Source organism: Scophthalmus maximus, chromosome 12, assembly GCF_022379125.1.
Source record: "Scophthalmus maximus strain ysfricsl-2021 chromosome 12, ASM2237912v1, whole genome shotgun sequence".
Lineage (NCBI taxonomy): Eukaryota > Metazoa > Chordata > Actinopteri > Pleuronectiformes > Scophthalmidae > Scophthalmus > Scophthalmus maximus.
This window is the reverse complement of record NC_061526.1, coordinates 20,857,372-20,883,859: the sequence shown is the minus strand read 5'-3', so window position 1 is coordinate 20,883,859 and position 26,488 is coordinate 20,857,372. Positions and strand designations below refer to the sequence as shown.

The window sequence follows — 26,488 nt, the reverse complement described above, 5'->3', positions numbered from 1 at the left end:
TGTGTCTGCAACTGGAGACAGTAAAAGATGAATGTGAAAATCAAAGCCATAGATTTTTAATTAAGGCTGAAACAAAGACCAATTAAACTACTAGGATATCTTCTGGCTAAATGATTTCATAATTAATATGTTTGCTTCCTGTCAGAGCAATCATCCTCGTGACAAGCGTAATAAAATGCTTTGTTGAGAAACAGAACTACAGAAGAATTGTTAAATTGATTTATACTTCAACAGTTTTAAAGAAGCACCAACACAACATGTGATGTGTTTGAATGTGTTAAATGTTCTAAACAACTGATCTGAACGTGAATTTGAAAATATTTAAGTTAACGCCACAAGAAGTTTGAAAGAAAGCTTGAGCTTTTTCAGGAAGAGAACGCATGAGAAGCCAACACAAGCACCAAAAAAACCACAATTTCTTACAAACAGCAATAAATTAGGAGATATCTTCTGTAGATAAACCTTCTCAGCGAAAAACGAAAAGAAAAAAAAGTCTACTCCTGAGGAACGTTGTCAGCCGACGGGGGGATCTGGTGATTGTTCAGGCTGTTGACCTGGTTGTGTAGCTGCACACCAGAGAACGTGTTTAGTACAAGTCAATATCCTAATCTCTCTGATTTAAATACACACAGAGCAAAAAGTGTTTCCGATAATGAGCGAAAAATATTCAGACGGTGTAATTATTTGACGAGATGATAGCATGGACTCACCTCTCCGGGCCTGTAGACTCCCGACGATTTAAAGCGACAGCAAACGATATGGAAGCAGAAGCCAACAAGCCCATGGAGCATGCCTTTACAGAGAGGGGGAACACACAGCAATGAATAGCAGGAGGTTCATTTACTTTTTCACGTTGCATATTCCCTGGTTTCGCAGGACAAAATGCGGGCGCTCGCCTGTCGTGGAGAAAATGCCCCCGACGATGCCACACAGTCGCACCAGGAACTGCCACAGCGGCATATGCTGCTCGCTGACCGTCACCACCAGAGAGCTGGTGTCGTACTTCACGAAGATGCCGGAGACGCCGTGACTGCCCGCGGCGTGGTTTATCACCCGCTCCTTGGAGAAAAAGACAGTCGGGTGTTTATTGCTCCTCCATGTGTTTCCCTAGAAGTCTTCTTTTCCTGTCTCCGTCTCTCTAACCCCCCCCCACAAGACTGGCTGTGGTGTTTTATTTGACTTTATCGTACTCACTCGCTCGGTCACAGAAAACTGGTGTGTGTCTGCAGATATCTTGTGCGTGTGGAGTCTGGTGGGCACCACAGTGATGAAGTACTGGAACATCTGGTTGTCTGGAGCAGAATCAAACAGGAAGTGTTTTTAAATCAATCTCATGGAGGAAAATTATGGAAAACTTAAGTCCAGTCATTTTGCTTCAGGCGCATGAACACTCCCATAACAGCGACATGGCATTGATAATCCAAGGTGCGCCTGCTTTCAACCTCGTGATTCAATAGTTGTATGGACACCTCGTTAATTCTGCGGTGAACTGGATTTTGAATGTTCTGAGGTCGGGATCCACTTTGTCGTGTTTTTAATTCCCCTCATCTCGCGTCTGTGGAAAAAACTGCGAGCGACTCACTGTTATGGGTGATTTTCTCGGTGCCGTCCAGGGGATTGATGATGCCCGCTATCTCCTCCCCGAAAGATAAGTGGTCAATTCGATGGGAGAAGTTGTACGCTGTGACACAAAGATGAACACGAGGGAAATCTGAATCTGAATCTGAACAACTTTGATTGAGGAGGCACACTCAAACTTTGTTTTCACTACAAATGTACAATAAATAAGCTGTATCCTTGGCAGCAGAAACGGTGTCGCCTGCTACGATGTGCAGACTTGTACCAAGCAAGCCAAAGAAAAACATGCGCAACCATAATTACAATATCGTCCTTAACTTACTCTCATGGCTCACAAACGCTGCAATATGGGCGTGGCCCTGAGGATGATGGATGGGCCTGAAAGAGACAAAAAGTTGTAAGTATGTAGTTATTTATACAAATCCTACAGCTGGAAAAATTCATAAAATTATAGTTTCTTACTTTCCTACAGTGATGTGCAGGTTTCCTGCCACCTTGTTGACGAACACGTGCCCATGTATCCTGCAGGCACTGAGCGGCTCCACAGAGCCATCCTCCCTACACACACATTTACAAAGCACAGTATATTATCCTTATGCTTTGTGCCTGTCATTTTATTTCCTCTTTTTTTTTGTTATTATAATTATTACTGACCGTGGAGGCAGGGCGGTGGGAGCTCCTTTCAGCAGAGTTTTGTAAAGGACTTCCTGCAGGGCATGTTCCTCCCTCAGTCGGCTCTGTATGAGAAGCAAATTCCTGCAGGACAGATTTACGAAAACATGTGGAATGAAGAAGGTAAGTCATTTTAAAAAGACTCAAATTTTTCATGGACATGAAAACAAAATGTGTCCTCAAGTTTTATCATGTTAAATATTCTTTTTTTCTAATCTTTAAAATTATGATAGTCAGAACAGAAAATTATACAAATGTAACCACAAAAAACTGAAACCGAAAACGGCTGCTGACCAATGAGATCGAGAGGTTTCTCATCATGCAAGAAAAACACTGAGGCTTTTCCATAGCCCCCTGATTAGATAACATCAATTTCGAAAAGTGAAATATTGTTCTGGCTCTGGTACTCAGGTGGAGTGACGTGATGGTAGCTTACTTTTGCCACAGTCTCTGTTGTGGTGTCAGTTCAAAAATAACCTGATAAAACAAAGACAGAGAGAGAAGAGGGGGGGGGGAAAGCGACAGTGAAAATTAATATTTCTTAAAGCTGGAAAGAAAAAAACATTAATAGATAATTTGTGCTGCAAAACTCACAGCTTCGTACTGGAGGCCGCTGGACGTGATCATGGTCTCGGCCAAATCCAAAATATCTGCTCCGACATCTGCAATCATGCACAGCTATAATAAATTAACTGACACATACACACGTCCTCGATGCAAGTGTATGACGGGATTCTGTATGTGACAGAAAACGACACTCACGCTGGCATTTCATGGCAACTGTGACGTCAATGTTTATTCTCAGTTTACTGTAAAAGATGAGTGAGAGTTAGTCAGGTCGACGAGAAGATTCTTCTCTATGTTATAGGTATAAGCGATGCAACATGTGTACAAGATAATGGGAGGAAATATTCATTGTGTAATTATTTACATTCGACAGCTGAATGTAAATCTACCTGGAAAAATCCTTGTCCACTGCGTATTCATATTTCATCCACGTGTCTTGATAGACAAAGAACTCTAAGACGGCCAGAAGCGCCATGGCACAGAAAGCAATCAGAGACACTGAGGATGAGACAGAAGATAAATAGAGTTACTAATATCTTTTTTTGATATCATTATTATTGTTTTTTTTCTTCTGAAGGATGTCTCACCTGTTCCTCCTGAAGCTGAAGTCTCCACATAGCTCTCGGACACTTTGGGGAAGGCGTCCAGCTCCCTCACCAGACTCAGGGCTTTCTTCCGGGACAGACGCCTCATCTTCGGGTTCGGGACACGTCACCGCCGCCTCCACCGACACATCAACATATATTTATTCTGGCCTATTTCCAAGGAGGCTGATATACAGATTATTGATCCACATACATGAAAACTGATTATGAAATTTACAAGAATTCCAGATAATATCTTATTTTATCCAAAATTTAGGATTCTATTTTTAAGATATGAGCACACATGACTTCATCTGAGACAAATAAAACGTTGTTTTTATTTTGGCATTTCATCTTCAAACAAAAAACAGATTTTAACATACATTCGTTTTGTGTCAATTAGAAATCACATAATATTTAGTGAAGTTATTAACAATTATATTCATAAGCAATCAATTAGATTATTTTCTTGATCAATCAATTAACTGTTAGGTCCATAACAAGTCATAAATCCGAAAAAGACATATTCAAATTTATGAAGCAGAAACAAATGAATGTTTGCAACTGTTTTTGTAGAAAGACAACAATTAATCAATGAATTAAAAGTGAGTTGTCGGACACATCTAATCGATGAATCAATTAGTTGTTTCAGCTTTCAGCTGAGATTATCAAATCGTACCCACATGTCTTACTAATGATTTTGATATTAGTCCTCATATCATTTTAGCTTGATCAGATGAACTGAATACATCAATTATTTCAAATAAACACAAGTTAATTTCTCTCAAATTAACATTTAATACGAAAAAAATCAGCTGACGTAGTACATAATATTACTGTTTGAATATATATATATATATATATATATATATATATATATATATATATATATATATATATATATATATCTGTTCACCGTCTACCTCATTTAATGCTTCTGTTACTGCTTCACAACACCGATCGTTTTCCATTCATCTCACCTCGTGTATCATCTGGTCAGATGTTAACTCGTGCTCCTCGACATCTGGAAGCCAAACTCCACAAGTCGTCAGGTGCAGTTTTTAATTCGCTCTGAATTTTTCAGCCACCTCCATCCATGATGCGGCTGACCCACAGGGGGGCGGGGCCCGGCTCGCCTCTTCCTTGTTTGGGTAAACTGGGACGTCACAGGATTGCGTGGCGTGCGCGCTCCGGTCAGCGCGGACGCGCAGCGAGCAATGTCGATGTTCGGCCAGCAGGTGGCGTTTTAACACTAAACACTTTGGTGGACGAGGAGTTTAATGTCTAATCAATGTATTTTTAAGTTTGTAAGAAGTTTTGAATTTATTATTTCAGCTTTATACCATTTTTCTCTGATGTTGCACAGAGAATGTATTAAATGTAATACAATGTTTTCATATCACTATCTTTTATACGTATTCTATAAAAAATATATATGTTTCTTGTATTTTGAAGGCTTTCAGACCATGTACAGTTGACACAGTCGGACATTTTTGGTGTTATTGGTGTTGATACATTTTGTGCATCTGAAAACCTTGACTGTTGTATATCTTTGTCATGTCTGATATGGTGTTAGAAGTCGGCCTGTTACACTTTGACCTTTGCAAGGGGGGTGTTACATTTCTCAACACAACACCCATTAAATTTTTGTAAAAGTGCAAACCACTGTCATGGATAATATTAAAAAGCTGAAACCATGCTTTTTGGGGGTAAAACAATCCAGCCTGTTCTATGGTTAATGATCACACGGTCACTTAAAGAAGGTAGACGTTGTGCATGACCATCCATCAGCAATGACACAGACCCATCTTGAGAACCTCTGACCTCCACTTCCAAGGGGGCAATTAGCTTCCAGGAGGAGTGTTCACAGGCATGTGTGGATCTGCGCACCAGACGTGAAGTTGCACTGCTCATGCTGGACTGACAAGAGGGAAAGACTAATGTGAAGACATGATAACGATCAATTATACAACCCAACTGGTGCAGGCTGCTTTTGTCACCTGGGGACAAAGGCGTTGTTTACGTCTCGCTGCAGGTTGAGACTGCACCAGGGGGGCAAAAAAAACTACCCTAATCTGCACATGTGTCTCCTGTGCAACGGGAGTCTCTGCATGCATGCACCAAGCCTGCTTGCCTATGCAGAGCAGCACAGATGGGCGTGTGGGGGGATGGGTGCTGTCAGCTCACAGATCAAGCTGTGGGTCGGTGGTCCCATTGCTATTCACCACGCAAGCACGTAGGGCATGTCAGACACACTCCGTGGAGACATACCAGGGGTGGATTTGGTTGTGGTTTGGCTCTCTATGCTCCTCTGACGGCGGTGTTGTCTGCCACCAATGGTTGAGAATATTCTGAAAACAGAAGCTTTGTTTACAAAAGGAGGTGTGAGAACAGGAGAAGAGGAGGATAAACTCTGCAACTGTGACACATTAATGTGTTTAAAGGTTTATAGGTTACTGATTAGTCTGTGCTGATGCTACACTTCTGGATGTGGGTATTCAATGATACTTCCATTTACCTGAAACACATTTTACATATGTTTACCTGCTTTTTTTTACATTTTCACAATTAGCTATATTTAATAAAATGAGATTATTTAAGGCACTGCTTTCAACTTATAATTTTTCAATACTTGTGCATAAGCTCATATGCATTTATTTTCTAAAATCAGATTGACATAATTCTGTGATGATTTAAGGATCTTAGTTAGTATTTTTGGACAAAACTTCCTGGGAGTCCTCTGTCAGTTTGTAATGAAATATTGGGTTGAATGGATTCAATGAATAAATCAACTGAAATATGTTTTTATAAAAGGTCACATTGTTTGAATAGTAGTAGTTAGTATATCTGAAAATGCAAACTGAAGGCTCATAATTTCCTTTATTCTGTTGAGCTATGATCCATGTTTCAGATTATATCAGTGGGAAAAAATACAGTATGTCATTCCTTTGTCGGAAAAAGTTAAGTCTCTATTGTTGTTGTCCCCACACACACGAGCAGATGGAAATGAATAATTTCGAGAAGAAAAAAAAACGTGACGTCAGAGGTGGGATTGCCTCGAATGGCGGCTCTCGTGCAGCCTCGGCTATTTCCGGACGCCGGGCTCAGGTCGAGTCCCCGCCCCGCTTCATTCCTGCGTTGTTTGGGGACAGTAGGAAGATGGCGGCGGCCCCGCTGTACTGTGTCTGCCGGCAGCCGTACGACGTGAGCCGGTTCATGATCGAGTGCGACATCTGCAAAGACTGGTTCCACGGCAGGTACGTCGAGTTCACCGTCCCCCGCCGCGTCGGAACCGCGATAAACGCCCGGTGTCTGTGGCGGAGAAAGGCGACGGCTCCGTCGGTGCGGCGTCCGCTGGTGGCTAAGTTAGCATGCTAACGCTAGCGGCGGGTCGACGGGGGTTTTAAACGCGTCTATTGACGCGGACTTTACGAAAGAAAGTGCTGTTTCGTTCGTCGCCAGACGGGCTCGTATGCACTTCGTTTTCACGGCGAGCGAGTTGGAAACACTCACCCGGGCGCTGCCGCGTGTGAAATGTGTTGATAATAAACGTTATTGACTCGTGAGAGAAGAGTTTCTTCATCCACTAATACGCGGATCTATCGGAGTCGCCGAGCCGCGTCAGTCAGTCAGTCGTCGCTCCACATCAAAGGCAGCGTGTTTTCCTTATGAATGTTTTAATAATCATCCTAATAATTAATGTAACTGTCAGGGTTCACTGTGTTTTAACGGATCAAGAGGTGTTTTAAACCAGTCGATGTATATTGGTGTTACGAGTCTTAGTCCCGCAATCTGCCTCTTTAAATCAGGTTATTTAAGGTTAAGGGCAACCAACCTTCAATAATATGTGTAATCTTTTTGTATTCTTTTTTTTTAATGTTTGAAATGTTTAGTGGTCAACTAAACCAAACGGTGGAGAGAACAAGGTGCTTGTTGTGGTTTTGCTTTTGATTGACAGCTTGAGAAATTTAAACCCCCCTCTCGAGCCGAGGAGGCACATGGCAGGAGACCCCTAGTGGTGGACAGGGGTATTATTATTATTATTATTATTATTATTATTATTATTATCAAGGAACTGAACAGGCACATGCTCCTGGACTGAATACGTTTTAATCTCATTCTTTTATCTTTTACACATTACTGATGATTAGTGAATCACTGGGTGCTTTTTATGAATCGCGCCGTGTGTGTGTGTGTGTGTGTGTGTGTGTGTGTGTGTGTGTGTGTGTGTGTGTGTGTGTGTGTGTGTGTGTGTGTGTGTGTGTGTGTGTGTGTGTGTGTGTGTGTGTGTGTGTGTGTGTGTGTGTGGTGGCTGTCAAAATATTTTATGGGAATTGTATTATTGTGAAATGCCCTCCTGTTTCGTAATTGTTTTTCAGTCATACGCGTTGTTTCCCGCACCCACATTACGTTTTAGTGTCCAGATTCTTTTGGGGGATGTCAGGGCGACCTGGGTCATGAGGACACCAACTGTACTTCTGACTGGGTGATCAGGGTTCACCCTCTTTTATCAGGCCTGCTGATATGCCCATGAGCAAAGACAGAGGGCTTCTGGGTAGCTTGTGCTCTTAAGCTAAAAAAAAGGATAATGAGAGGTTTTCCCCATGTGGATCGAGAAAAGTGTCTCGTCAAATTATACACGGTGTCAGACTCGGCAGAACGAGACTTCATTAACTGTCACTCTTTCTTTCAAATAAGGATCCTTAAAATTCAAAAGCCGTCATAGAACCAAAGTTTCACATTCCCCCACTCTTCCGTCCCTTGATCTGCCCGTGTGGGCGCATCACCACGGCAACTGTTTATGAATACAATCATCTTGGTTTTTTTTCTGCTTGTGTGGAAATGACGGAAGCTGTTGCGTAACCACATTTTAAGAGTCGCTTGCCAGAAAAGCTCCACTGCCTAGAATTTTGTGGCGTGCAACAGCCAAAAAAGAGAGAGAGAGAGAGACTGGCCGGCTGCGTCATGTGCCAGCGAGAAAAGGAACAAATGCCGGAGCTTCCCCCATTGATGACTAATCAGCAGATACACACATACGCGCAGCCGAGCTCCAATGACGGCCACGTTTCCAGCCTCGTTCCCACGAGGCGGGCCAGAAGGAAAGGGGGTATTCTCTGGCAGTAGATGCTGGTACGCCGACGGAACGGAAAGGAGAGGAGCTCTGCCTCATCGTGCCTCGTGGTTTTTGTGTGTGGGGGGACTTTTGTTTCACTGTCTGGAGAGCGTCCTGCTCTCCATCTCTTCCATCTCTCAGCATTTCGGTACACAAAACAGCCCGGAACTTTTCAAATGGTGTGAGGACACGGGGCGATCCGCAACTGTGGTTCCTCCGCGTCGGACTAGTGACCAGTGAGGTAACCGGGGAAACGGAGACATGTATTTGTCTTGAGAAGTGCCTCTCGCATGTACTCTGTACAGACTCCACTATTGACACACATCACCCAATCCACTGTGGCGTCATATTGCAGTGTCAACGATACACAGAGATTTCTCCCGGCTCTATCGGGGATAAAGGGGAGATCCTTTCTCTTGCTGATATGGTCTTGAGATGCAGTAGCAGATGGGCGGCAGTAGTTGTGATTGTAAACTATTTTTAGATCAGTCACTGTTACACACTCCCGTACAGCGACGGTTGCTCGTAAAAATAAATAACCGGTTCAAATTAGATTGTTGTTGTAAGCGGCGTTTGAATCCGTAGAAGGAGTGATTCCCAATCTTATTGGCCCGCAAAAAATCTCGTCAGTTGTTTGAGGGATTTCACCTCTGACAAGTTTTGTTTCACAAAGATGATTTGTTTGTATAAAATTAATGTTTTTAAGCGTCTGCTTGTGACCCCACTAGGCACCAGAACCCTCGACTGGAGCCCAAGTTGTGGAGCACAAACTTGGGCTCCACAACTTAGAGCACAACTTAACTACCACTTAGAGCCTCCCCTAACTAAAAGATTGTTTCCCCGGTGCCAATTTATGTCAACGTCGTGGATGTTGGCATCGCTGGAAACCCTCGCCGCGGTCAAGTCGGATCACGGTGTTTACCCATAGGGTTTAGGTGTCAGGCCCCCAAACAGCCCCATTGTCTGGTTTAGGTATGGGGGCGTGGGGGGGATGATAAACCAGCAGGGGCACGATGGGACAGCGGAAATGATTGATGGGGAGCTCCAGTGAGCCAAGTTCAATGCACAATCCGTCAATGTCGCACAGAGTCTGAGCACGCTAAAGAGAGATGGATACCCTCTACACACTGCCTTTATTTTGTTTGTGTTAAGTAGACGGCTGGATGACCGAAGAAGATTTTTTTTCTTTCTTTTACTTCTTTCATCTATTTGATGTCTGATAAGTGAATTGGACAAAGTAAAGTGCGGCTTCATAGCTCCTGTTAAAAGCCGTGTTTACATTCGTTCGTGCTGCCGTCCCTGGGGGCCGGGAAACTGCATTACTTTAAGCTTGATCAATGTTGATTAGGGGTCAAGAGCCTCACTATTGATCACCAGTCAGTGTGAATTATGACATTAAAGACATACATTATGCCGTACAGTTCATTTCATTTATTCATCTCTATTAGAGCATTCGAATAGATGTGAGAGAGTAGTTGGAGCTCTCTCAGCCTCATATCAAATCAAGTCTCAATGAACAGTCTGTCAGTGCCAGGTGAAATATACAACAAGGCAGCTCAGTGTTTTTAAAAAACGGTTTACTTACTTTGTGGTCGTATCTTATCTTGTAATTCACGGCATTGTACAAGACGTCCACTGACAAGCGTGGCGCGGGGGATTTCGTACTCAGCCCTTTGTGAGTTTATCGGCCGATGAATTTCAGCAGCAGACAGTCACAAGACTGACATCTTTGTGGGGTTTCACAGGGGCCACCGGGGACAACCACGTTGAAGACTTGTGCGAAAGCAAAGCGCTGCGTGCCAGCAGCCATCGAGACAAACCCCAAACCTGTGACGAAAAAACAATTAGGTTGTTAAAACTCCCCGGGGGCTCCCCGACGCCCCATAAACAACAAAGTAATCCTCTTTTGTTGTTCAGCATCTGACTATACAAGAGGCCTACGGTCTCTATTCAAGCTGTAACCACTGCATAGATGTTAGGTGGCTTTTATGCCTAGCTAGCCACAATGATTTAACCGGTAAGGGCCAGAAAAGACAGACCCCCTCCATTCATCAGTCAGGGCTCAGTGGCTCTTACCGCTGTCCAGGTCCAGCACTGTTTATGTAAGAGTTGCCTGAGTGCGTTAGGAGAAGGGCCGGAGGAGTCCGCTGCTCCTCCGGGGTAGATAAAGACAGATAAAGACAGCCAGGTGTGTTTTAACTGCCCTCATCTCCTCTGTATCTCCTACCACTCATCCATTAGAGATCTGGCAGTTCCCTAACGTAGGCGTGTCGGCGGCCCCATGCGGAGCGCTTATTTAGAGCTTAAAATAATGGCAATGCCCGCCTCCAGCCTTTGTGTCTCTGCGCTGATCGCCGAGGACAATGAACCCCTCATAGTGCGTGGACTAATGAATAAGCCCCTCTCAGTCACACAGGAAGGAGGCCCTTGACGAGAGGAAGTGGAGGGAGAGGGGCTGTTGATGTCCGGGGGTTTTGGCCGAGTACTCACGGTCTCCTCTTGTCCAGGAAGGGATGTTTTGCTTGGTAATCTGCTGCAGTGCCACCGGCAGAGCAACTCCGTCTGAATTATGGCGAGGTTTTGTTTTTTATCTTTGGCCATAGTCTCTGTTAAAGTATGCTCTGTTGTTGTTGTCCCTACAACACACTGTCTTACAAAGTAACAAGTTCAGTTGCATTCAATCCGATCCCTCGCACCAAACCGCTTTCCAAGCCAACAGGGGTTCACGTGGGTTGGAAAACTGTTTTGCACAATCGCCGGCTTTGCGATGATGCAATGCACCGTCAAGCCCGAGCAAGGCAGGAAACGCTCACAGGCACTTCTTTTCCTTTTTTTTTTTCAGCTGAGCTTCCCTCTCGTTTTAACACCCGCTTTCTCAAGTCCACACGGATTCCCAAGGCCCCGTTAAGTAGTAATCATTACAGGTGACACATGCGCTGAGTCAGACCTGCAAACTGTGGCTCAGCGCCCCCGACCCCCCCGCTGTGGCATCACACAGAAGAAAGTGAGATGAGGACAGCGATGCCGAGCACACGCTGCTCTCGTACGTCTCGACCGGAGAGAAGTGACTCTCCCCCCCCGAGACGACAGCCACATGTTTGAACCAAAGATTCCTGTTACATGAGCTCGGCAACAATACTACAGCCAAGCGCTGTGTGTGCAGTGTTAGTGTTGGGCATCTTCTCGCTCACGTGCAGGAGCAGCAGCAGTGCCTTTTTTTCTTCTTCTGTGGATGTTGCAGGAAAAGTATAACTAGTGACGATACAACTGAAAAGTAAATGGACGCACTTAGATGCCAGAACAAATATTCCATAAATTACTGGACTGATGCAAAAACCTCCTAATGTGTTTGTGTAGTAGGTCGCTCAGGAGGATTCTGGCAGCCACTTGATCATTTCCTCCAACTGCGTAGAAAAATTTCGAGAGATATATGCTTGTTTGCGTCAGGAATGCTGCTCTTTCCACTCGTTTTTTTTTGTTTTGCAGCCAGTAATAACACGTGTGTGTGTGTGTGTGTGTGTGTGTGTGTGTGTGTGTGTGTGTGTGTGTGTGTGTGTGTGTGTGTGTGTGTGTGTGTGTGTGTGTGTGTGTGTGTGTGTGTGTGTGTGTGTGTGTGTGTGTGTGTGTGTGTGTGTGTGTGTGTGTGTGTGTGTGTGTGTGTGTGAGAAAAACTGTGGAGAGGCAGCTACTGTTGATATCCTGTTAGTGCTCCAGGGTGATGGGAGCCCGGCGTTCACACGAGCTCACCACTTCCTGATGAGTTAATGGCCCTCGGCTTTATTTCCTTTACAGTTTCCTGCAATTCCTTCCTTGCAGATCAAAGGCGGCGATAGCAGGCTGCGGTCGAGTCCGTCCCTATGGCAGGCTTTCACGATTTAAAAGCAAGAGGTTGCATCTGCAGCAAACCCATCCTTTATAGCCGGACACTGGGATTTTACTGGCCACAAACTTAAAGCCACTCACTAAAAAGTTGATGATGGTTTGTAAACTTTTGGTTTAAAGTCAGTGCTTGCTATTTTGATATGCACTGCATGATGCGGTTCCTTCCTGAGGGTCATTTCAGCGCTAAATGGTGCTTAGAGGAACGCTTCTTAATTAGCCTAATTAAAAAGAAGCAGAGCAAGAGACATAAATACATTGACCTCTGTCATATGAGAAGTCAGAATAGTATGAATAGAGCAGGTGTAGCTTGGTGTGTTAAGCTGCGTCCAGCACTAAAGTCCGCACATTTACCTGAGCTTTTCCAGAGGGGCTGTATGTAAGAACACAGATGTCCACAAGTGTTGCTCTGGACAACATCTGGTGATGCCAGAGTGAGCCCATGTGAGAACACAGCAGGAAAAGCTATTCGCAGCGATCGAGTGGGACCTCTACCCAGGCGCCACCTCTCGCCTGAAAGTTCAGGAATATAATCTCCTTTTTTCCTCGGACAGTCTCTTGCCGCCTTCCTCAAATGTGAAAGGCAAACTCTAGAAAATGTCTGCACCCAATCTTCTTGACATCGCCGGAGTTCATGCCTGAAAACGGCTTCAGTTTAACCTGTTCTGATCAACAATGCTTAATTCTAAACAATAACTTTTTTTGCTCCGTGTAGTCGTCGGAATTTTCCAAACTATTTGTTGTCTCAGATTTCCCCTGCCCTTAGCTTTTATTGTGCAAAGTGTTGAGTTGGAGGATCAGTCTTAAAAATCAGCCAGAAGACATTTAACCATTTCCAGGTCAACTGGGGACGTATGATATGATCTCATGAAATTCAATGGCCGTACTTCAGCAATCACTTTAAAATAAAAACCAGAACAAAGTGTTTCCACCTCCTATGCACACATCACTTCACCATTAAGCTGACCCGTGCACGTGCTCGGGCCACAGAAACACGCTGCAGTTTTTTTCCCCAACTCTAAACATCCACCACCATCTGACTGTTCAGGCTTTTTAAAGGCAACTCGGTCGCCGTTCGACAACCCCGTGCTGCTCCGGAGCGGGGCTCTGGTATGCAGCAGAGGAATGCGTGTGTGTCGGTGCCTGTGGTTTGGCAGTTGCAGGACGGGGGTAGCGGCGTGAGCGACACCATCGCAGCTTCTTGGGATAAAAACTCAAAGTCTGCAACAATCCTCACTATCCCAATGAGCGGTTGTTGTTGCTGCTGCATTCACATAAATGATTTGTGGCAGTAGGAAAAAACAACAACTTGTTTCCTTAAATAATGATTGTGCCAGAGACAGGAAATGTGCTGTCGGAGTCTTGCTCCTCTGTCAAACAACAGTGTAGCTGCACAAATCATTTGAATCAAAGGTCATATTCCAGGAAAAAAACATTACTTTGCTGTTTCTAGGTGTTTATTTACCTCAAACGTTTAACCCTTGTCATCTCCTCTCGTATCAAATGCACGAGCTTTGACAAAGTTTGACAATAGCTTGGGTGTCGTTCATCTGTTTCAGAGATTGTCCTCAAACTTGTCCACATGGCGAATTATGTTTGTTTTTTGAGAGCACGTTGGAGGTTTTTGGAGGCATATGTTATTGATCACGTCCTACTTTTACAGTCTCCTAGAAATATTTGTCTATGATGGCTTCACATTTTACATTTCGTTCTAAAAGTTTATAAGGAAAAAGTTTGTCATGAACCAGGCATGTTAGATAAAAATCCTGAATCCAATAGCAGGTGGACACTGTGTGATTTTGGGACGTCCCATACGAAAAATGGATCAATGGGTATAAAACGTTGCTTTCTTCTTTCTTCACACTGTGTGAAACGTTCAAAGACTCACATTGTCTCGGTCTTGTGACCAAAGATAGACTGGGACAAAATTTCTTGACAGAAGTGTCAGAAATTCAGAAAGACAAAACTCGCAGTGTGACTGATGACCGAGCGGCCATGACCGATGTTTTCTTATCAAACCAATAGGAATGAAGCATTAAATGAGCCTCAACAAATCATCATCACAGCAGCGCCGTTGAATGTTTACTTCTGTATATTGACTTCCATCGTAGCTGGTATCATCTTGTACCCAACTTTTTTAGACCCATGTCCCACAGTAACAAACGGTGAACCTGCTCTAACTCTGTTTCTCTTGTCCCGCTCCAGCTGTGTGCAGGTAGAAGAGCATCATGCCGTGGACATCGATGTTTACCACTGTCCCAACTGTGATGTCGTACACGGACCCTCCCTGAGTGAGTAATGCTCTCTCTCATTAGTGGCATCAGCCTCCTTTTGCTTTTTGTTTGTGTGTGTGTGTGTGCATGTGTGCGTGTCTCCCTCCCTCCTTCCTTCCCTCAGCCCTGACATGCATCTCATTCATCAAACACTGTCCATTGATTCTCTGCCTCACATTTACATGTCTAACCCTCTTGTCATTCACTATTTCAACTCCACCCTGTCTCTCTCTCTCTCTCTCTGTGCATGTCGAACTGGTCCCAGGGGAGAGAAGGCTTGTGATAGTCAAGTCTGAGTTTTTGTTTTTTTTTTAGTGGGGGGAGGGGGAATAGGTTAACCTCTGAGAGCCCACAGGGCAGACATTAACCGGCTAATTGAATGGTGCTGTAAGCCCTCCACTTTGTTTGGACAAGCGAGCCCCTCCATCACCATCTCTTAGCACGGGGGTTTGAGCAGTGAATAGACGTCCTCACGGAAATTGGCGCTGTTGTGAATAATTCACCACTTTTGTGGTGGCGCGAGATTGAAGAGGGTGACGACGACGACATTAGACCGAAACAACCCCAGTGAAACTCTCCTGTCTCTTGTTTCTTGCAGTGAAAAAGCGCAACAACGGGCACCGGCACGACTACACCGAGCTGGACGACGGAGCAAAGCCAGTTCAGGCCGGAACCCCGGTGTTCGTCAAGGAGCTGCAGAGCAGGACCTTTGCCAGGTAGATAATTAATGTGAACACATGCACAGATAATGGACGGATAACTTTTTGAATACGGACCTGTGTGTCACGTTGAAAAATCATGATTCTACATTAAAAAAAGCTCAAACAGGCCACGTTCAGAAGAGCGTTTTAATCTCTGTCCGTTCTAACACGAATATGTGCATCAAGTGATCATTGGGGTACACTGGGCATGTGCATGCCGGTGTCTGCAGTTGGTTTCTTAGTTACAGAAAATACAATGGTGAAAAGTGAGGGCAGGGATTTCTTTTCTTGGACCGATGACGAGGTGAAACATCCACATTACTACGTTTTCATTTTAAAACGCATCGCTGGAGTTTCCAAGCCCCTAAAACAGTTTGGAAATGCTGCCTGTCCCATTTTAGTTTGAAAACTCTGGGGCTGCGAGTCACCTGCATTCACTTCCTGAGGCAAAATGCAGTAAATACTAACTTTAAGTTCTAGTTCCACCTCGTCGGTCCAAGAAAAGAAATCCCTGCTCTTACTTTACACAAGTTTTGTTTCTCATTTATAGTATTTTCCGGAAGTAAGGAACTCTGCACTAAGTGACTACAAGAGTAGACAATCTGCCTCCTGTTTACACCGGCATGCGCATGTCCAGTGTATGTGAATGGTGAGCTTAAAACACTTGGAGTAGAATGGATGGCAGGCGTAAACGTAGCAGCAGTGATGGGTTTTAAAACTGAACACTACTACGTTTAGTGTGGATGTAGCACGAGGCTCCGTCGATGACCTGAACTTGCTATGATCTTCCAGTGGCGAGGAGATCCTGATGCGCATGAAGGGCGAGCAGGTGACGCCCAGGTACCTGGAGAGACACGGCTTCAACTACCCCATAGGGGTCACCGAGATGGAGGGTCTGGGACTCAAACTACCACCCCCGACTTTCTCCGTCCAAGACGTGGAGCAGTATGTGGGTAAGGAAAACTCCCAATGCGGGACACAGGCTTCGTTTCTATTGCTGTAAACCGGTTGCCCTCAAGCTGTATTAAATTTACAGGAACACATTAATGTTCGTCCTTCGGGGAAGGATGCGGGCTCTGTGATTGGAATACTCGCTCTGCCCCCTAAAAGCTAATGAAACCCCCCAACGCCGGCCGGCTAAGTGGCCATCGCCGCTGAGCAGGCGCCATCTGCGTGTCGACGTGAGCGGGTTTCCAGGTTCACGGGGTTTTAACCTACTTATCAGGCATCAGACGACGGCTGAATGACTCCTAAACGAGTGGCAGCTAAGCTTTCACTGCCCTCTCCGTGACCACCGCGCTTCCTTCGCCGAAAACAGCTTGCCACTTCCCGGCTCCGGTTACAAGCTCATTACTGAGCCGGCTGGTGTTTTTTATCATTAAGTTCAGATTACAGACTCCCGCTCTCACGTTATCTCCCTCTCCCATGCCCATGTAAGCCAAGGCACAGGTGTCGTGACCAGGGGACCTGGTGTCGGGTTACGTTTTCTTACTGTTGGAAGACAATGAGGACAAGGGGAGTGAGCGTCAAAGTCCTCCGTGACTCAACAGGGTCTCGGGCAGTCGTGCAGTCGTCTTGGTGTGTGGTCGATGATTTGATCTAGTGCTTGAGGAATAATGGAAGCTGCATGAAGATATGTACATCCATCCCTTTATTTACATTTTTATGACTCGAAAAACATGGTTTGTGAGGTTGGATTTTGCGTATAGACACGTTCTTTCCAACATAAGCAAAAAAGGAAGAGAGTCTGGAGACTTGAGACAAGGCTTGGTTTGAATTGACACCAGGGTGTTATGAAAAAGAGATAAAAGCTGGGCTTTATTGTTTAAGCTGCAAACCATGCAACCACCACATCCTCAGTTTGTTGTCTTTCCTCTCTGCGCATATTTACCTCCACCAATGAGGTTTTCTTTTTGCCCCTGTCCAGGATTACACAAAAACTACCCAACAGACTTTTCTTGCTGAAAAACACTAGGGATATTTACAGGACTATTTGGTGCAGCTTGATTGACTTTAAGGAGACTGTTGGGCCTTGGCAGAGTTTTTTCCCTACCTTGTTTAGTTCTGATGAATTTAATAATCCAACAAGCATGTGTGCAGAAAATGATTGTAATATCGTGGAAAACAGATGCTGTGAGGTGATAAGACGATCATGTCTAACCTCACGTTGATCAGCGATTCTGACTAGGCATTGCTGACGCAGACCTTTCTGCAGAAAATGTCAAAATGTTTCTTCATGACGTGCGTTACAGCAGCAAGTTGTATCTGTAGAAGTATTTTTATAGTTCGGAATGATATGTTAGTAGTTCAAATCCAATATTTCCACAGTCTGCTGGCTGTTGCGACAGCCTGTGCAGCAGGCTGAGGCTCAAACAGTTGGATAATGCATTAAAATAGTGCTTTGACTTTTCCCTAAGATTTATGTTTAAGAGACTAAATTCTGGAGTGACCTACCGAGTGCTTGAGGTCACACACTGATCTTTGACATGTCATATTGCACATCAAACAAAGTAAAAAAGGACATTTTGCAGTTCACCGTCCTCTATATCTAATAAATCCCGATGAATTACGAGGAAGACAATTTCTCAAGTGAACCGTAATTAACGCGGGGAGTAAAGAGATTCCTGGTTCGAGCATATTGACAAAGACATATTTGCAACAATTACCCTAATTAACATCTCCGGGTTGTGATATATCACCCCGATCGTGGCAGACGTGGGGTTTCTGCAGAGCTGGGGATTTTCTTTGATTTTTCGAACACTCGCTGTTGGTGTTTGTGAGGCTAGTGTTTGAGCACGCCGTTGTGTCTGTGTGGGTTTTTTGTCTTTTTCTTTTTTAAAGCAGCTTTTTTCTCTCACTGTGTGACTTGATGGCCTCATGTCCAGCTGTTCTCTGTCATCAGACGCTGGCCAGCTGGGCCTTGGAGGTGCGTGTGCGTGTGTGCGTGCGTGTGTGTGAGAGAGAGAGAGGGAACAGGCAAAGGGGTAATAAAAAAGGTGTGTGGGAGGGGTGTTGGGGGAAATACAACAACCAGCTGTCCTGCTCCACACTGCAGCGCGGTCCTACTTCCGGCCCCACGTGTCACCCGAGTGTGATTTGTAGCGTTTCAGCTGCGAGTCTTCGCTTTGGTCGTCTTTTTTTTTCCTCCTTTTTAGAATCTGAAAACTCTCTCTCTCTATATATATGTATGTTCCCTCAACCCAAGGCTCTGAGTCTTCCACGCACAAAAGGTGCATTAAACGGCAGCGGGCCTCTCACCTCCACCCACCGCACCTCCTCAGGGACCCGGTGGTCAGGACAGATTGACAGATTGTCTCGCTCGTCTCTCTCACACACCACGGCCCCCCCCCCACTCTGCCACGTTGGTGCCAGTTCACCTCGGGGCTCGATCTGTGAAAGCACATGGAGATGCCAGCAGGGCCGCTGACCCCCAGTGAACCCCCACACCCACTCAGCAGCCACTATTTTTTTTTTTTTAAAGACAGAAAAAGTTGGAAGATATTTTTCAATGACTTCAGAACTTCACCGGCCGATATCTCTCGTCCAGGTGGGGACAAGGTCATCGATGTGATCGACGTGGCGCGGCAGGCGGACAGCAAGATGAAGCTGAGCGAGTTTATCAAGTATTTCACCACGTCCCATCGGCCCAAGGTTCTCAACCTCATCAGCCTGGAGTTCTCCGACACCAAGTAAGCCACGCTGCGATTCACTCGCCCCGTACCATCTCCTCAGATTCCTTAATGAACGACGTCAGCACAGGTTTGGGAAAAATGCTTATGTACATTCAGGAATGTCAGCAGGTGTAGTTTGCATTGCAGGAGGTTTAGTTTATCTGTTTCTCAACTTTATCAAAATCTTATCTTGAGTTATTTTCTCACTGCTTCAAACATCGATCATAAAGATCTTTATTGTCATTGCACTCGGATTCAATGAAATCGTAACAGGCTTCTTTGTCTCCCGTCAAAAATAAATATATAAAAGTGTAAAAATATTGAAAGATAAACATGTAGATAAAAATCAGTTAAAATAGCTATGATAGCTATACAAAGAAAAGAAATTGTTTTTATCAAGATTAAAACCATATCAAATTCCTTAAAATGATGGAGAGATAAAATTATTGTCGGCATCTAAATTCCTGTGCACAGTTAAAAAAGGAAGCTCGGTTGAAGTTATATATATATATTTTAAATGGTAGATTTCTCGTTTGTTTCGGTCCAAATTAATTTTCCATCTTTGCAGTTCAAAGCCGAAAAAAACTTTGTGCAAATATAAGAAAATTTTAGTTTAATTTTTTGAGCTTGGGGGCAGGTTTTGAAGATCTTGCTCTACATGCATGACTGAAATTAAATATGGGACTCTTTAGCCAAGGATGACTTTTAATTCAACCTCCTAACCTTAATCCCCCTTTTTTTTCTGCAGGATGTCGGAGTTGGTGCGGGTTCCCGACGTGGCCCAGAAGATGTCCTGGGTGGAGAACTACTGGCCCGATGACTCCTTCTTCCCCAAGCCCTTCGTCCAGAAGTACTGCCTCATGGGTGTCAAGGACAGCTACACAGACTTCCACATAGACTTCGGAGGCACCTCTGTCTGGTACCACGTTCTCTGGGTGAGTGTGTAGAGCTGTGTCAGGAAGACGTGTTCCAGGGCAGAGTAACTATTTGTTTGTGTAATCCGAGGCTGAGCTGCCCTCACATTAGTCAAGCTTGTTGCATGTGTTTGTATATATACTGTGGTGTTCAGGCGTGTAGTCAAGGCTGAAAGGTCACCTCGCTTCCCACATCACGAAGCTCCAGGAGCTGTGCACATCCCTATGATTTCACGGTCTATTCTATAAACCGGTAGCTTAACATGAATTTCAGATGGGATGTGGGCGGGCATTAGTTACAGCAGCACCGTCATCACAGCCACCACGCACAAACGCACAACATCCACGTGTGCTGACAAACTCCTCTTCTTTGTGTTTTGTAGGGTGAGAAGATCTTCTACTTGATCAAGCCCACTCCCGCCAACCTTGCACTATATGAGGCATGGAGCTCCTCTACCAATCAGAGCGAAGTGTTCTTCGGGGACAAAGTGGAAAAGTGCTACAAGTGTGTCGTACCCCAGGGAACCACCCTGCTCATCCCTACAGGTCTGTACTTACGCCCGTGTGAAGTTTCTTTCTCATCAAAAAAAACTATTGTTTGGACTTTTTGGGACCTTTTGCACCTGTAGTTAAATGGAAAAAAAAAATGTTTACCTTTTAGTTCTGGTCTGGTTTGTGTTCACTGTGGGTTTTTACAAATGAACAATAAGCTGTAGATTGGCAGTTTATACAGTTTTCCTTCTCCATAACCAGCGAATCAGTAAGAAACACACTGGAAAATCACATTCCAGCGACTGGCGGCAGAAGAGTTTACAGTAGAGGGGAAAAAAAGAGAATTTTCAGTTTTGTTAGAACTCACTGCATATGATGAAAAGGTGTCATCTAAAAATGTTTTCAAATATAAACTCTGGAAACTGTCCAGGACATTGGGTCCAGACATTTTCCTCATATGAAACAGGATATTGTCCGAGTCAGACGTGTTCACAACAGCGGGAAAATTTAAGGAACATTCAGGCGAATCAATCTAGGAAAATTACAGGTATAGCCGTAATGTTGCCATGGCCGCCAAATGATTAGCATAAATATATACTTGGCTGTGGATTTAATCGTTGTTCAGCCTTTGATTTCGGACAAAAAATCTGTCCAACGAGGCAAATACACCTGAGTCTCTTTGAATTGAACAGACTCAGGTGTATTTGCCTCGAGCTGTGTTGTATCATCGCAGCTCGCCGTTTTTGTCAGCTGATCTTTTGTCTGGATTTTTTTGTCTTTTCACACACACACACACACCAACACACCGACACTCACACACACACGGTAAAATAATCGCGCTGCCGATTACTCCTGCCAGGAAAATACAGGCTTCTTGAAAATCCTCTGTCATTGCCAAGGGGAAAATAACAGAGGGGGGGAATATTTCTTTCTGAGCAGCGAACCCAAACACTTTGCAATGATTATAATTACAATGGAAAAATGAAAAGGAACAGCTGCTGTATAAACGACACAATGAAAGACGAAGAAAAAGCTTTCTACCCCTGCACTTGACTACACAGTCCCACATCCCTTTAACTCGCCATGTTATTGTTGTTGATTAGCAGTTTCTCGTCAACTCGCAGAGTACGACACGGTTTCATTCAGCGAAGTGAAGTTAATGTCTGTAGTCGTACGATTTGTCCCTCCGTCCGCCTCTCAAAGGACTTTTTTTTTTTAAAGCCGACAGAGTTCCTTCACACCCCCCCCCCCCAGAACAAGACAAAGCTCAGTTCAGCCCGTCAACCGCTGGACGTCCTCAATCAGTCTTCCAACCATCCCCTTCTCAGCAGGTTGAAGCAGCATTGTGTAAAAAAAAAAAAAAAAAAAGAAAAAAGGGTGTGGAGATGTGGGGGTCAGAGAGCACAGTAGGTCAGTCAACTAGTGCATTATCAGGCCTGTCCATCAGCCTTACACCAACCCCTCCACCGCCACCCCCCCAGACTCACTCCTCTCACTCTGTGTTGTATAAAGAACAATGTATATCTGAGTGGGGGGACTCGTTATTATAACAGATAACCTTATCTCTGTCTGACTGTGGGAGGATAAGAAGTTTGTTTTTGTACGTCACACCCGGGTCTGTTGTGCACATTCACTCAGACCTGGTCAGTGTTTGATGAAGTGCTGTGGTGTGATTTTCTCTCTCCTATAATATTGTGTCACTGCTAAAAACAGTCTGTGTAGAAGCAGAAGTTAACCTCTGTGCTGTGGCGCCCCCCGCAGGCTGGATCCATGCTGTTCTCACCTCTCAGGATTGCATGGCTTTTGGAGGGAACTTCCTTCACAACCTCAACATTGGCATGCAGCTCAGGTAAACACGCTTGGAGGGCACAGATCTCCCCTTGATTAAGTTCACGCCACAGCTTTTTCCCTTAGCTCTTTTTTATGTTTTTACTTATTCCACGTGTTGGTTCACAGGTGTTATGAAATGGAGCGTCGTCTCAAAACCCCAGACCTCTTTAAGTTTCCGTACTTCGAGGCCATCTGTTGGTACGTGGCCAAGAACCTCCTGGAAATGCTGAAAGGTGAGAGACAAAATGTTTGTGAGAGACGGCACAATGTTGGATGTTAAATTTTAAAAATGTTGACGTGTGGCATCAGACCTCCTGGAAAAAATAATAGGATTTTTTTTTTCAGCAGTGGACAAAATAAATAATAATAAATTAGGATTTTACGTATACTTGTTGTCACACTTGCACAGAACTCTTTTTATTGACTTCTAGAGTTCTTGTAACTTCCAAAATATATACTCGGCATACATTAGAGTGAAATACTTTTCTCCACAGATCAGTCACATATTTAAAAACAGACATTAAAAACAAAGACATAAAAAAACAATTGACAGGGTTAAAAGAAAGTGCTGATGCATTAATGACACCAGAGATAATGACAAGTGCAATGGTGATGGCTTCAGTATCAAAGAACATACTAAACTAGGCATTTTATTATATTGAACTTTTTAGTATTGAATCAGTTTTCTGCCCTTGAATTTTATAAGCGTTTAACCTGATGTTTTTCCCCTCTTCTTCTCAGAGCTACGTGAGGACAACTGTCCACCACCAACCTACCTAGTGGAGGGAGTCAAGGCTTTAATCACTGCACTGAGGACCTGGTTGAAAAGAGAGGTGAGAGTTGGCCACTAGCTCATTCCTGCGTTTAAGCAGCTGAGTTCCAGAAGGAGACGTCACCCACCGTGTCGTCTTTTGTCTTCTGGATGTGTCCACTTCTCCTGTCTGAACATGGTCTGTTGTGACGTTCCCAGGTGACCGAGCCCAGCAGCGAGGTACCCGACCATATCAGGCCCAACCATCTCATAAAAGAGCTGACCAAGGAAATCCGCCACCTGGAGGTAAGAGAGGAGGAGGAGGGAGGACACAGACACCTGATCTTTCTTTATAAATGTCAAACAGAACACGACTTGAGGATGAGTTTAAATGTGGTTCAGGTCCCTTGACTCAACAAGTGCGTTTTTGACATCAACTCCGCAGGAGGAACCAGTCGGTGTTAGCAAGCCCGTGAAATCTCAGGGAAGTGGGTGCGGAGTCACCGCATCTGGCTCGAGCGCCTGCCCGGCCACTCGCTCCACGCTGGAGAGGCTCTGCCAGGCAAGGCGGGCGAGGCGAGCGGCACGACGGCTGAGGGAGCAGCAGCGGCAGGAGCCCACGGCGCCCTCCAACCTGGACATTTTGGAGCAGCACACCAGGGAGGTGCTGAGGCGGCTGGAGGTGGGACCGCTCGAGGAGGTGAGGACCTACGGACACCTAAAAAGCAGCGCTGTGTTAATATTTCGTGGGTTTATACGTCCTGACCGACTCTGGTCTGCTTCTCTCAGGATGCGGCGTTCTGTGCCACGGTTCACGGGAAGCTCAACAAAGTGTCTACCGCATCGGCCGCCGCCGCAGAGTCGTTGGAGGACAACCACCTACGGCTGATGCTGGTGAACGGCAGAATCATCAGGTGAGAGGTCAACTCTCTCTGGTCAATTTAGAGATGTTCACACCTTACGAATGAAGACTCAGTAGAGCCCGACTGATATGTCGTTTGGTGGATAAAATCGGCTGATATGAGCCTTTCACTGACATTATCTTATAAAAACCTTGGGCAACAACATTACAGTGGCCCTCCTGCAGGAAACACAACATGAAGATGCATAGACAAACCATACAACAAATTTAATAAGTTTTGAATCCTTCTACTATTCCACTGTTGGCATGTTGTCCACTCCCCATCATTCAAACATGTATATTTGTGTGAGCAGAGACATGAGGCGGCCGGTCAGCAGCCCGGAGAAGACGGAGGGCGAGCGGACATCCGACGGCCAGTGTCCACCAAAGAGTTGTGTGGATGTGAAGTCGGAGCGGATGAAACCCACGCTCCTCAGCACGTCACCACCGACTGACTGTGATTATTCAAACCGTATTTCTGGCAGAAATTGTAGCCGAGCTAAACCATTGGCAGCAGCTGACGGTGTGTTGTGATGTTTTCGCAGGGGGTCTGGAGAGAGTGAAGACTGAACTCAGGGAAGAAGCCTCAGGACACTCGAGTGTGACGGACTCGGACTCGGACAGTGACTCTGCCACAGAGGTAATCTGGAGAAGCTCTGAAGTCAAACATATCGCTGTTTTGGTTGTTTTGATTACTTATGCACCATCTTGCTTTGCCACAACAGCGTAAAGCATCGTCGTCGTCGTCCTCGTCGTCGTCATCGTCATCTTCCGACGAGGATTCGGGGAGTTCGCAGGAGGAGGAGGGGGAAGAGGAAGAGAGGGGCTCATCTCAGCAAAAAGGCTCAGGGCACACCATAGAGCTGGACCAGTCTGGCCAGACACTCAGGCACAAACACAAACCACTCAAACGGTGAGAGACGCCCACAGAGACGTTTCCCGTCAAACCTTTCAACGCTTGGTGTGTGTGAATGTAGTGAGTAATTGTGTCGTCTTCCTCCCGCAGAGACCGTCCTACCTCACCCAGCACAGAAGAGGCCATTCAGGGGATGCTGTCGATGGCCGGCCTGCTGTGCTCCTCCGAGCCCGAGAAGGCCGCCTCGCCCCAGGAGCCCTGGTGGTCCAGCCCGAGCCAGAGGGAGGCAGCGCAGCACCAGCGCCTGCTTCAGGCGGACAAGAGCCCGATGGACAGCCAGGGCAACAGCAGCGAGGCTTGGGACAATCAGGGGCTGCCCAGCCCCCTCGGACGAAGCCACGGCAACAGCCCGGAGACAGACTTTCAGTACTGTGACCCCTCCATGTCTCCGCCGCTGCACCCTTCCAAGAGGCACGCCCCCAACCCCCCGCCCATCAGCAATCAGGCCACGAAAGGTTCTGATGTTTGTTTTTTACGTTGCAGACGTCAGGCAGAAAATTTCTCTGTTCACTTTAAACACACGAGCAGGATTTCTTGACATCAAAACATGTTCACACCTTAATTCTGTTAATGTTCTCTTGTAATCAATTAATCTGACTTTTTTTTTTTTGTTCTTTTCCAGGCAAGAGGCCCAAAAAAGGAATGGCTACAGCCAAGCAGAGACTGGGAAAGATCCTGAAACTCAACAGACACAATCGTGTCTTTGTGTAAAAACTCAAAAAAAAACATCCAGAGGCAAAAAAAAAAAATACCCCAGAAGAAGTTGGAGATGCATTCTTGAAGAAAGAAGGAGGAGGAAAAAAAGGAGACATTTGTGTATTTGTTACTAGACACTTTTGTGCTGTAGAGAATTTGGGGAGAGGGTGGGGGAGTGGGGGGTTCCACACAAATGAACAACTCCTTGACACGACGAAAAAAACAAAAAAACAAAAACCCAACACGCTCACTGTGCATGCTTAGGGAGACAGGGTATAAGCAAGTGCACGACTTCTCTACAAGCACACTAAAGAACAAAAACGGAATAAAAGAGGACGAGCATGTCGTGAAATGTTCTGCAGCAGGGAAAGCGTGGAAGAACGCCGGGGGAGAGACGGCAAAACATCTCCTGCTTCCGATGCCAAGATCATCTGCATCATATTTCGCCATTACATCCTCTCTTCCTTCTGTGAACGCACCCCCTCCCCTCCCCCAATACCCCTCTCAGTTTTGGAGCAGCTGGTTGAAATGGAGCTGTATCTCTTGCAGGGTCTTTTTTTTTTTTTTCCTTTCCTCGGGCCCTGAGGGGGGAAAGAATTAGGTGCTAAAGGAGGAGGTGGCGGCAAACTGAAATTTTCAAAAAAAAAGGTGCTTTATCGTTTGTACTTCTCTCAACTCATGCTTGTCCCTTCCTCTCCGACTCCACCCCCTTTTATCTCAATCACACCAGCAATAATGACTTGGAGGAGGATGACTGTCCGATTGAGAGGCAGCACTTTGGAGCGTCCTTCCCTCATTCTTCTGTTTGTAAAAAAAAAAAAGAAAAATAGATGCATCACAGACTCTTGAATCTGAACTGTTGTTTGATTATTAGAAGGGAGTCTTGTCTTTTTGCTCAAAGGGGAATTCGCCCCAAAGTGCTGCCTCCTAGTGAATTTGTTTTAAAATAG

The 26,488-nt window shown here is 45.2% G+C and overlaps 2 protein-coding genes across 3 annotated transcripts; one reads left to right on the top strand and one right to left on the bottom strand.

Annotated features, from left to right (window-relative positions):
* Positions 1 to 40: 40 nt before the first annotated feature.
* On the bottom strand, positions 41 to 6,982 carry LOC118286060 (endoplasmic reticulum-Golgi intermediate compartment protein 2-like). The gene is made up of 15 exons (XM_035610173.2): positions 6,915 to 6,982; positions 4,382 to 5,752; positions 3,405 to 3,538; positions 3,207 to 3,315; positions 3,013 to 3,059; positions 2,845 to 2,912; positions 2,687 to 2,727; positions 2,233 to 2,334; positions 2,041 to 2,136; positions 1,901 to 1,956; positions 1,583 to 1,681; positions 1,195 to 1,292; positions 897 to 1,059; positions 711 to 793; positions 41 to 566 (listed from the first exon to the last, which is right to left on the bottom strand). Exons 3-15 carry the CDS (start codon positions 3,508 to 3,510, stop codon positions 495 to 497), a joined length of 1,140 nt encoding a protein of 379 aa, XP_035466066.2. The 5' UTR covers positions 3,511 to 3,538; positions 4,382 to 5,752; positions 6,915 to 6,982; the 3' UTR covers positions 41 to 494.
* On the top strand, positions 6,471 to 25,596 carry kdm7aa (lysine (K)-specific demethylase 7Aa). Of its 2 annotated transcripts, XM_035610132.2 has the most exons (18): positions 6,471 to 6,658; positions 14,599 to 14,684; positions 15,265 to 15,382; positions 16,160 to 16,320; positions 18,915 to 19,056; positions 19,787 to 19,973; positions 20,336 to 20,498; positions 22,206 to 22,293; positions 22,401 to 22,507; positions 23,016 to 23,107; positions 23,245 to 23,331; positions 23,471 to 23,725; positions 23,815 to 23,939; positions 24,241 to 24,383; positions 24,472 to 24,566; positions 24,652 to 24,839; positions 24,933 to 25,297; positions 25,465 to 25,596. In XM_035610132.2, exons 1-18 carry the CDS (start codon positions 6,561 to 6,563, stop codon positions 25,551 to 25,553), a joined length of 2,589 nt encoding a protein of 862 aa, XP_035466025.1. In that variant the 5' UTR covers positions 6,471 to 6,560; the 3' UTR covers positions 25,554 to 25,596. The 2 variants fall into 2 exon arrangements, with proteins under 2 accessions (XP_035466025.1, XP_035466034.2); XM_035610141.2 differs by lacking the exons at positions 6,471 to 6,658; positions 14,599 to 14,684; positions 15,265 to 15,382 and adding an exon at positions 15,939 to 16,016.
* Positions 25,597 to 26,488: the final 892 nt, after the last annotated feature.